Source organism: Acipenser ruthenus, chromosome 1 (genome assembly GCF_902713425.1).
Source record: "Acipenser ruthenus chromosome 1, fAciRut3.2 maternal haplotype, whole genome shotgun sequence".
In the NCBI taxonomy this organism is placed as follows: domain Eukaryota; kingdom Metazoa; phylum Chordata; class Actinopteri; order Acipenseriformes; family Acipenseridae; genus Acipenser; species Acipenser ruthenus.
The window spans coordinates 49929322-49941995 of NC_081189.1; the positions used below are offsets into that span (position 1 = coordinate 49929322).

The 12674-nt window shown below is 38.2% G+C and overlaps 1 protein-coding gene across 3 annotated transcripts in view; it reads left to right on the plus strand.

Moving 5' to 3' along the window:
- Nucleotides 1-12674, plus strand: part of ints10 (integrator complex subunit 10) — an 83825-nt gene that overhangs the window by 26008 nt on the left and 45143 nt on the right. For all 3 annotated transcript variants that reach the window (XM_034035390.3, XM_059025973.1, XM_059025974.1), the window contains exon 6: nt 1829-1969. In XM_034035390.3, coding sequence (XP_033891281.3) covers nt 1829-1969 — 141 coding nt within the window. The remainder of the gene's footprint in view (nt 1-1828; nt 1970-12674) is intronic.

Sequence of the window (12674 nt, forward strand, 5' to 3'; positions counted from 1 at the left end):
TAAATAAAGTTGTGTTTTACTCATTATTACCATGATCTTATTTATTTTGTTAAATTAGATTAGATCAAAAATGGCCTCTTAAATAAATATATGAAAAAAAAAACTATAAAAAATATCTAAAGCTGCCTTAGAGGCAGGATAAATATCTTTAATTTGGTCACCCCTTATTTTAATTTCTGTGTTAAATGTATTCTAGAAGAACTATATTTAATCCTTCAAGTTTAAGAAAAAAATACACAGATTAATGATATCTGTTGCATACATGTGACAGTTATATAAGGTATTTTATTTTACTTTATCACAGCTATTAGTTTAGTAGAAAAAAACAACATTGATAAAGACATGTTTTTCCTTCAGCAAAAGAGGAATCTGTTAAAAACGTGTTAATTGTATGATGACATTTCCTACCTTGTCTCTGCAGTTTTTCAGTACCAACCAATGATAATGAGAAAGCGTCTCCTGACAATCTGAAAACTTCTCTGCCCATTTTACACAGGCTTATTGAGAAGATTAAATAGCATTCCTTTCGTAAGTAAAGAAGTGACAACATTTCATTTGATAAGAAAAGGAATACGATTTAAACTTATTACACCTTGATCCATGTCTCAGCCTATACTATTGACTCAAAAAAATAAACTTCAGCCAAGGTCAGCAAAGAAATTAGCCTTTGTAAAATGCATAGCTGTTTAATTTAGATTGTCAGAAGACGGTTTCTCATGCTTATTGATTGGTACTGAAAGATGGAATAGGCAGGACATTACTTCATGCAATGAACATGTTTTTAACAGGTTCCTTTACTTTTGGTGATGCCCATCAGCTTACAGCATGTTAAAGGGGGAATTTAGAAATACAACCATTCATAGAAACTTAAAGGGTCAGCCTACATGGATTACTTTGTACCATACTTAATAACTACTTCAGAAGGAAAACTAACCATTTAATAAATAGAAATATTGAGATATGTAATGTTTTCATACAAGAAGGGCCTGTTTGCAGATTGGACACTGGAGGATAGCATAGAGATAGAGACAGAGCTAGATGGAAAGTGCAAATCAAAGAGAGAAGATGCCGTTTCTCAGGCAGAAAAGGGACTAGATTTGCAGCAGAAATCAGCAATAAAATAGAATCTCGGAATTTGATATTATTGAATTGCTACTGTGTAATGTAATAACTATACTTGTGTAGAAATTAAATTACAAAACACAATAAGATCATTTATTCACAAAAAAATGTTTTTGAAAGTAAAAGATTCCACTCTGAATTACACACCAGGATTCTACCCTCAAGTGAGTTGTAATGTACCCTCCAACACAGTTAAAATAGGCCTGTCATCAGTTCAAGCTGTAGTTTGGAAGTTTATCTGGAAGTGTATGTTTTAAACAACAACATTGTGGTTGATGTACTGACACTCATTGTCACACAATACCCTACAAGTACAGACACTATTGCCAGTTACAGTGATCAATCATCAATATCAGACTAGTTCTATCCTATTACATACGTTTTGTTTCATAAAATTATCCTATTAAAAAAAAGTTCCTGAGCCAATCCATTTACTGTATGCTATAGAGCAGGGGTGCACAATTCCGGTCCTGGAGGGCCGGTGTCCCTCCTGGCTTTTGTGCCAACCTTGCCCTAAATTACTTAATTGGACCAATTATTACCAATTATTGGTCTAATTAAGTAATTTAGAGCACAGTTGGAACAAAAGCCAGGAGGGATCCGGCCCTCCAGGACCGGAATTGTGCACCCCTGCTATAGAGTATCTTCTGCGGGTGTTATGATTTTGATGCACAATCCAACACTGCTGTTTTCAATCCTCTTCCAGTTTGTGATGTTCTTCCTTTGGTCATCCATAATCCTGACATGCGCTTGCCTACCAGTCTGCTTCACAAGTACCTGCACAAGGCGGCTGAGTTTTACATTGCCTACGTCACCAAGGCTCCTTCTGCAGAGAGCCAGCATCAAGGTAGGAGATTTCCTTTCAATTATGTACTAGGAATTTCGGATTGGCAAGTTTTAATCGTTTATTCAAATAATCGATTACAAAATTGTTAGTGGTTTAGAATTTGTACTCTTATAATGTATCTTGTATTGCAAGATATAAATGGTCTGAACAGACAAATTAACCACACTAAGCCTTATTTATATCTATGGCTCTAACTTACTCAAGCACCTGACAAAAAAACAGGCATTCTTAAAAGTGTTTAGTGATACCAATACTGTAGCTATGGGTAACAGAGCTGGTTGGAATGCATATTAAAACTATATTTAATTATTCAATTTAATTAATACAAGATACTACAAAATAGAGGTGTAACAAATGAGCTAATAACAAGTCTAACAGTTGGAATGGTTGCTAAAGAAACATTGGCTATCACCACTGTTGAAGGGACAGGGTTAAATAAATAAAAAAATAAAACATTTTGTAGTTTTAATTTGACTTATAGTTAATGACATTCAATGATTAACATCTGCTCTGCTATGTTATTTATAAGGCTTCATGTAGCAGAACATATACCAGGACTATTTAATATGATGTGCTACTTAATATGTAAATATTTATATTTTAGTTATCTAATGAATACGTAATTTATTGATTTAATTATAATTTGTACCTTATTGTGTTGCCTTTAATTGTTGTTTGGAAATTATGCATAGGTTGGGCATATTGTATTTGTATTACACTTCCTGTTAATAAAAAGAGCTCATTATTGAAGCATTGTCAGATAGTTATTTTGTATGTACAGTCGCCATCGCTTAGAACGGGCTCGTTTGTGTTATCGTGATTCACCTGCAGTAAGCGATGGACGGTATAAACTCCCACACAATAACCTGACATTCAAAATGTCCCCGAATCAACAGTACAGTAATCAAAACAAACATGCGTTGTGACGGTCGGGCGGTTCCTACAGAACAGTATCCTAATCCCAGACACTGGAACATAGCCACACCAGCCCTGTCCACACATACACAGAAAAAAACAAAAAAACTAAACAAAATAGATATATCCCAGCTTATCGAAAGCGGGTGGTGATCAGAACCCCAAATGATAACTCACTTTAATAGTTAGTTAAACATAGGTCATCATAGCACCTTGTTTCTTTTCATTTTAACTTACTTCAAATAATAACAATAATATCAAAACCGATATAATTCTTAATCACCACGTGCAAACAAGCTAGAGCCACTGAGTTCCTGACTAAACAAAATAGAATATCAAAGTGCAGCATCGACCATATGAAACAAAGCAATTAACAGTGTCACTTATCTGCAAAGGTTTGCATTAGTACTGCTACTCTTTCTTTATTTATTCAAACTCCAGACAAGTAAGTTTTTCAGTCTGTTCTTGGCTTTTGGTTTGAATTCAGCGGTCTCCACTGTGTTATCCAACAGATGACTGCCAACTATGCTTACACTCTGTGTTTTTAAAACAAGTGTTCAACGGAAGCAATAAACCCTTAAAGGCAGAGGCAGCCCTTAGGTCTGCCACGGTGTGTATGCGTTTAAAAATCTTTAATACATGCATTACACTAATAAATGGTTTTATAAAATCTATGAATGTAATAAAAAGTAAGTGCAAAAAAGCAATGCAAGTGCAGACATCTACAGTACAGGTGGGCTGCATTACTGCAAATTGTTTCCAATGAAGAACTTTGTGATATGCGTCTGGACTGTCTTTTTTTGCAAGTATGGACGGCAAACTTTGTCAATGTTTTCTTAAAAAAAAAAAAAAAAAAAAATCACAATTCGGCTCTATGTTTGGATGCTGCTCCATAGCCCGCCACAGTGTTAAAAGCGCAGCACATACGTAGCCATTCAGAAAAACATTCCCCAGTCATCAGCGGTTCTGTTTGCATGGTAAACCACAGGCAGGTGGTGAACTCCTCTAAAACAACGTGGGCTTTTCGATTTGTCATTAACATTTTTCACTGCCTTTTTCACTCATATTACAGCAACGCAGGACTGAAATTCTTTCCTTTTCTCTTTTCAGCCATGCTTGCTTGCTGTTGCAGTCAGTGCTGTTTTTTCAGTCTGTAAATAAACCAGACACTGCGTACAGGGATTAAATAGCCATGGTATAGTACAGGGGTAATCGCTCGGTAATGAGGTGCAAACAGCTGATTGGTGGATTAGTAAGAGCGATTACTATAGTAATAAGCAGTGTGTTTATTATTTAAATCTATGTGAATGGCACATAACAAGACCCAAACAGCTGAGTTTGCCTGAAATATACACAGTACTTAACACGGTATAAACTATGCCTTTGTTATTGAAATCAATGGGAATGGCAAACGGCAAATGCTAGTTGTCCGATATAAATGGCTGCCTGAAATAACCCTGTACGGTGTAAGTGGTGGATACAATATTACTTCCATTTTGGTATTGTGTATGTGTAAGCATTATTTTCAGCCAGTGGCACGGTGATGTAAGGAACCTTTGTTAAAAAATATCCTCGAAGCGAAAAGCTAGAGATGGAAGTTGTTTTTGAGTTATGTCTGTTAACCCTTTGCAGTCCATTTATTCAGCGCGTCTCAGGCGCGTCGGGTCCAATTTATTTTCACACGCACAGTTTAAAAGTATTTTTTTTTCACAGTAAAACAGGTTTAAAAGGCACTGCATATCAACAGGACACTCAGTACTAAATCTCCTCCTGCTTGGAGTCAGTGCAAATGTATTGAAATTAGTTTCATTTGCCTGAATACTTTGTTACTGCACTCTATCGACCATATTGATTGAATTCAAGTGTAAGGGCCTTACCATAGAGTCCACGGTGGGACAAATCACTTTGTATGTTAGTGGCCATTTGGCCACTAGCTTTTAAAACCTGGTGGCCAACATTTTCAAATGGGGGCAATATGAGGAGACAGGTTTATTTTGCGCACACATTGTTTTTGCATGCTTTGTTTTCATGTAGTGATTGTTTTTTTTATTAACTTTAAATTGAGGGAGGGGAACAGAGAATTGTGGGAGTCTGGGACCAACTCCCCAGTAATGTGAAGCTGACACCCTGGATCCTTCAAGAAGCTGCTTGATGAGATTCTGGGATCAGTAAGCTGCCTACAACCAAATGAGCAAGACGGGTTGAATGGCCTCCTCTCGTTCGTAAACTTTCTTATGTTCTTCTATATAATCGATGTGCCAGGGAACAACAGTAACTACATACAATTCCAGGGAACTATTTGCATTAAAAACCAGGGAACTATATACATTAAATGGCAGGGAGCCATTTACTGTGTGCATAAAATGCCAGTGAGTGAAATATACACATAAAATTCCAGGGAACTGACATTTTAACGTGGCCAAGTGGGTTGCAGTGCGCAGGGTGTAGAGGTGATGCAGTGCTCAAGGAATAACAAACACGAAAGTTTGCGGTCCAAACAATGTTTATTTTGATCCTGTTTATAATCCAGGTTGTTATGACGTAAATGTGTATTGCACTGTTAAACACAGGTTACAGTCCCGAAATAATACACAGTATTAAACACACACAAGATCACAAGTCAACAGTGAGTGCTAACGTGCAAGTGGTGAAATACAGTTTATTCGTGCACAGTGGTGAAGTGTTGTCCGGGTTTGGTGCTGGCCTTAAGTGCCAGCTCCAAATCGTGTTAGCCATCTAACAGAACAAACAAGTATAATTAGACACGACAAATAAACAAAACACTCACTTTATGTTTTTAGTTCTCCTTTAGCTGTTCTCTCTTAACCATAACAAAGGAACAAACTTCCACCTTTCTCTGGAATGAATTGTCAGAACATCCAGCACGGGGCACTCTGTTCCCTTTACACAGCGCCCTCACAGGTCGGGAGGGAGATTTATAACCAAGATTCATTTTTTCTCTGTCACCAGAACTATATACATAAAATGTCAAGAAATATAACTATATACAGTACATACAATGCCAGGAAATAGAACTATATTAATCCATTAATACATATGCCAGAGAAGATAATAACTATTGTAAGATAGCGGGTAGTGAGAGACAGCAGGGAGGGGGTTAAAGCCTCCCTGAAGAGAAAAAATGCACCTGGTTGTTTGATTTGTATTGCTTTATTGTTTTGTTTAATTGTCTTGCCTTTCAGTTAATCAGTTTTGTTAATTGTTTTATTGTTTAGTTTAATTGTTTTATTATTAATTATCATCCGCACCTGGGCGTTATTAAAAATTAGATCCAGGTGCGGGGTTTAAAAGGAGAGCAGGCAGTCTGCTCGAGGCTGCTGAGTAGAAGGAGGTAGAAGGAAGGTGCTCTGCTTCCGAGCAGGCCTAATAGTAAGTGCTGTATTAAACCAGTGTCTGTTTGTGTTGGCAGGTAAACGACTTAGCCGTCCTGCAAGTTAGTGAGGGAAAAACTTGTGTTTGTTTTATTTTTGTGTCTATTAAAATATAGCGCGTCAGCGCTTGAAAACGCCATTTCTGTGTGCTGGGTCGTATTTTTAACTGGGCACGAACCCGAGTGGGTCCAGTCTTTTACACTATGTAACACTTCCAGGGAAGTGAAAACATTTCTTTATTTTTCAGTTACAGTCACTGTGGAAGGGTGGTGGGCAATTCACTGACACATACAGGAGACAGAAGGTTTTATTTGTAACGCCGCTCAGGCGCACTGATTTATTTTTACCCACAGAGGGCGCTGTTGTCCGTGGCCTGAATACTGACAACAGTAAACAGGACCATGGGGTTACCAATACTGGTATACAGTCAAGTGCACATACAAGTGCTCAAAAATAATAATGAAAACAAAAGGCAAAAGAAAAAGGGAAAATGAAACACAGTAATAAAACTACAAAACAAAAGTGCTGCTTACGCAGTGCCCCCACTGCTGCTAAGCCGGTCAGAACGGGCCTCCGACCTACGCTCCGCTATGTTCTGTACACTGGGGTGGCCAGAGTTCCCTGTATAACTACACACGTCCACTCGGGTATGTAATTATTTCTTTTATTCTTTTGTTTCTTTTAAGGCAGACTGTCTCACTCAGCCGTGCTTGCCTGCTCTTTCTTTATACTGACGTCTTCCGCCAGCGTCACTGGGTATCCTCTCTCCGGCCACCCGAATGCACAACCAAGAGCAGTTCTTATGTGCCGAGCAATCCCCCAAGGCCCGCCTCTCAGTCTCTCAGAGAGAGGGAAAACCAACACACCCTCTTCCCCACCTCTGCGTGTCATTGCCATGACTGACAGACGGATCTTGCAAAACCGCTGCCCTCTTCCTGCAGAACCACGGACACACCAGATAGTCAGCACAGATCCCCCCCCTATTACAGTCAACACAATATGGGATTCCTAAAAAACAAAACCAATGCAATTTTACTTCAGCTCACTTTCTCTGTCTCCTCCCTCCAACCTTGTAACAAACTCAACTCCATGGACAAAACCAATATTAAATATCCCTATTGGAATTAATAATAAAACTGCCCCCCAGAATATATGGATTATATAAAGGAAGGGGAGCCACAAATCCAAGAAAAACAAATCCCTGGGTCAGTCAGTAGAATGGAAGTTTACAAGAAATACTCCAATAGTATGCAAAATATATACAAATCTTCAAACAAAGTTTTCTTCCCCCAGTTAATTATAACCCACGCCCTTACAGTACAACAATACATTAATATGCACGGCGGCTACAGCAATTCAGACATTTAATAAAAATTTAATTAATAAACAAATATGAATAAAAAGTCCTTATAGCAAACTGCAAGAAGAGTGTTGAGTACAAAAAAACAAAGTCCTTTTAAAGCAAAATAATGTCCATCTGATAAAATAATCAAACAAAACAACAACATGAAATGAGCCTTAGATAACGGGGTGCTCGTTTAACCCAGAGATAACAAAATGAGACTTATATAAACCCCAAATATAAACCCCAGTTATAGTAATCCATCAGAAAAAAATAAAACGAAACACAGTTCGATCTCACCCAGTGTCCTGGACCTGTTTCCAATATGCTTTGAAAGTTGAAAAGTAATCATTTAATATATTTGCTATTTTTTTTCTTCATCTATGATTTTGCCATTTGTGTCTCTTAGACATTTAACCTCCTTGGTTTTAGCCCCCTTAGCAATATTGATTTCTATCTCTCTCTTGGCCTTTCTAACTTCCTTTTTGACTTATGTTTGCAGTTCCAAGTACTCTTTCTGTGTACTTTGTTTTTGGTCCCTTTTAAATGCTCTGTAAAGTGCCTTTTTTCGCTGAATATTTTTTGTAATTTATCTATTAAACCATTTTGGCCATTTTGTTTTAGATTTAGATTTGTCTACTTTTGGGATGTAATTTGTTTTGTGCCTCTAGTACTACATTTTTAAAAAACAGCCATCCTTTTTCTGTGGATGTTTTCTCTATTTTACTCCAATCTACTTCTGTTAGTCTCTGTTTCATACCTTCAGAGTTTGCTTTTCTAAAATTGTAAACCTTATCTTTAGTCATTACTTTTGGGGTTTTAAAAAAAATTTCAAATGAGACCATGTTGTGGTCTGAGTTTGCCAATGGCTCTCTGACCTCTGTTTTAGTTATTCTGTCTTCATTATTTGAAAAGACTAAATCAAGGCATGCCTCCCCTCTAGTCGGTGCCTTGACAAATTGCGTTAGGAAGCAGTCATTTGTCATTTCCACCATTTCAATTTCGTCCGTCGTACCCCCCATCGGGTTTTCCCATTTTATACGGGGGAAGTTGAAATCCCCCTTTAGTATGGCTTCTCTTTTTCTACACGCATTTCGAATGTCATTGTATAACAGATTATTTTGCTCAGCGTCTGAATTTGGCGGTCTATAGCATGCTCCTATTATTATGTCCTTTGAATTTGTGTCCATTATTCTGACCCATATTGATTCTGCATTGTTTTCTTTGTCCTGATTTAACACCTGGGCTTGAAGACTATTTCTTATGTATAGGGCTACCCCTCCGCCTCTTCTGTCCTGCCTGTCTTTCCTATATAGTGTGTACCCACTAATATTATATTCGTCTCCATCACTCTCAGACAACCAAGTTTCTGTAACACCTATCACATCGTAGTTACTTGTTAGTGCAGTAGCTTCAAGTTCTAACATTTTGTTTCTGTATAGCTAAATATTTATGAAAAAACTGCCATATAAGTAAGCGTGTTAAAGTGGGACTTAATACGACGACTAATAATAATAACGTAATATCAGAACTACCAATACATGCTTACTGATATTAACGTTTTATGAAGTGCTCACTACAAACGAATGGGTCAAGTCTTTTTCTGGTTTTTTTTTATTATCTTTTAATTGCTGAAATCCATTTTACCCTCCTGTCTGGATCAGCAGGAATCCTGTAGAAGGAAACTTTATATTTCTGTCCAGAACAAAATAATCGGTCATTACTGTAATGTTACCGCGCTAGGCATTTTGCTCATTTTCCTCAGTAATGCTGACTGTGAAAGAGTGTTCAGCATGGTGACCAAAAACAAAACCCAACACAGAGCCAGCCTGAGCACAGATATGCAGCAAGTTTGTCACACACAAACCTTTAGTGACACCTTGCTCAGGAAAGCCAAGTCAGCCACCTATGAAGCTAAACATTCAAGATCTGAAAGTGCAGTTTGACCTGTTGGATTCCTTTCTGTTCCAAACAACTCACTTTGTGGATAGCTATTACATTTGGTGCTGAGTCAGTGACTATTTACAAGTTTTTTTTTCCTTTTTTGAAAGTGCTTTGTTTCTCTGTTTTAGAAGCTTATACATTTCAATTGGTTATGTTTTGACAGTAAATAAAATACAAACATACTACAAAAATGGCTATTTTCTGTACTTGAAATAATTTTCAGTTGGTATAAATTAAAAAGGTTTCATCTATACCAGGGGTGTCAAACTCAATTTTACCAAGGGCCACATCTCAATTTCATGTTTGCTTCCCGGGCCACAAAAAATATATGCATAATTTTTACATATAAACATGCATTTTAGTGGATACTATATACATATATATATACAGTGCCTTGCGAAAGTATTCGGCCCCCTTGAACTTTGCGACCTTTTGCCACATTTCAGGCTTCAAACATAAAGATATGAAACTGTAATTTTTTGTGAAGAATCAACAACAAGTGGGACACAATCATGAAGTGGAACGAAATTTATTGGATATTTCAAACTTTTTTAACAAATAAAAAACTGGAAAATTGGGCGTGCAAAATTATTCAGCCCCCTTAAGTTAATACTTTGTAGCGCCACCTTTTGCTGCGATTACAGCTGTAAGTCGCTTGGGGTATGTCTCTATCAGTTTTGCACATCGAGAGACTGAAATTTTTGCCCATTCCTCCTTGCAAAACAGCTCGAGCTCAGTGAGGTTGGATGGAGAGCATTTGTGAACAGCAGTTTTCAGTTCTTTCCACAGATTCTCGATTGGATTCAGGTCTGGACTTTGACTTGGCCATTCTAACACCTGGATATGTTTATTTGTGAACCATTCCATTGTAGATTTTGCTTTATGTTTTGGATCATTGTCTTGTTGGAAGACAAATCTCCGTCCCAGTCTCAGGTCTTTTGCAGACTCCATCAGGTTTTCTTCCAGAATGGTCCTGTATTTGGCTCCATCCATCTTCCCATCAATTTTAACCATCTTCCCTGTCCCTGCTGAAGAAAAGCAGGCCCAAACCATGATGCTGCCACCACCATGTTTGACAGTGGGGATGGTGTGTTCAGGGTGATGAGCTGTGTTGCTTTTACGCCAAACATAACGTTTTGCATTGTTGCCAAAAAGTTTGATTTTGGTTTCATCTGACCAGAGCACCTTCTTCCACATGTTTGGTGTGTCTCCCAGGTGGCTTGTGGCAAACTGTAAACAACACTTTTTATGGATATCTTTAAGAAATGGCTTTCTTCTTGCCACTCTTCCATAAAGGCCAGATTTGTGCAGTATATGACTGATTGTTGTCCTATGGACAGAGTCTCCCACCTCAGCTGTAGAGCTCTGCAGTTCATCCAGAGTGATCATGGGCCTCTTGGCTGCATCTCTGATCAGTCTTCTCCTTGTATGAGCTGAAAGTTTAGAGGGACGGCCAGGTCTTGGTAGATTTGCAGTGGTCTGATACTCCTTCCATTTCAATATTATCGCTTGCACAGTGCTCCTTGGGATGTTTAAAGCTTGGGAAATCTTTTTGTATCCAAATCCGGCTTTAAACTTCTCCACAACAGTATCTCGGACCTGCCTGGTGTGTTCTTTGTTCTTCATGATGCTCTCTGCGCTTTAAGCGGACCTCTGAGACTATCACAGTGCAGGTGCATTTATACGGAGACTTGATTACACACAGGTGGATTCTATTTATCATCATTGGTCATTTAGGTCAACATTGGATCATTCAGAGATCCTCACTGAACTTCTGGAGAGAGTTTGCTGCACTGAAAGTAAAGGGGCTGAATAATTTTGCACGCCCAATTTTTCGGTTTTTTATTTGTTTGAAATATCCAATAAATTTCGTTCCACTTCATGATTGTGTCCCACTTGTTGTTGATTCTTCACAAAAAATTACAGTTTCATATCTTTATGTTTGAAGCCTGAAATGTGGCAAAAGGTCGCAAAGTTCAAGGGGGCCGAATACTTTCGCAAGGCACTGTATATATATATATTAAGAATTTGTATACAAACACATTCGTTTTTTGTATAAATTATTAATTTGAAACAAATTTTATCTTACCTATTTGCTGTACTGAGAGTGCTCATTTGTTGAAGAAACCTGACACCGTTTTAGTGAGATCAGTTTATCGATGTTAGGAGTCATGTTTTGTGCTGAAGCTATCTTAAGGATGGATTGTAAATGTTCATCATTCACCCGGGATCTTTTGAGGTGATTTATTGATCTTCATCAATGAAAACAGCTGCTCGCACAAGTATGTACTTCCAAACATTGACAGGACTCGTGCGGCCTGAAGGCGGAGCTGTGGAAATGTGACTGGAAGGAGACGGTAGAATTGCTCAACCCCGGCAGAATCAAACTTTGCTTTCAGTGCACTACTGCATGTTCCATTTGGATGTGTTCTGGTGCAACTTCCACGTCCACGGTAAATGGATTTGAGAAAAGCTGGAACTGGAATTGCTGCTTTCTAAAATCGGAAAAGCAGCGCTCAAATTCCACGTGCAGCAGGTTCAGTTTTGCAGCAAATGCATCTCCAGGAAGTGTCACACCTGCAGAAACAGCTTGGCATGTTGGGAAATGAGAAAGCTTTCCTTTTTGCATCTGCTTTTCCCAAAGACGTAACTTTAGCTGAAACGCCTTTACGCTGTCATACATTTCTGTGATGACTTGTTTACAGCCTTGCATTTTAACATTCAAAGTGTCGAGGTGTATTTATATCACAGAGAAATCCAAAATCGCACAGCCATTGTGTATCTGAAAGCGCTGGCATTTCTCTCCCTTTATTGTGCATGAACAGTTCTATTTCTTGACGTAGCTTGAAGAATCTTTTAAGTACTGCACCACGACTAAGCCAGCGTACCTCAGTGTGGTATGGCAAATCTCTGTGTTGTGTCTTAAGCTCCTCTAGCAACATCTGGAACTGCCTGTGATTCAAACCTCTTGCTCTGCTGAAATTGACAGTTTTCACAACTGTGGCCATGACGTTGTCCGTTTTCAAAACCTTCCCGCATAAGGCTTCGTAGTGTAGAATACAGTGGTAAATTGTAAGTGTCCCCGGGTAATTTCAGCTCCTCTAGTTTTTTG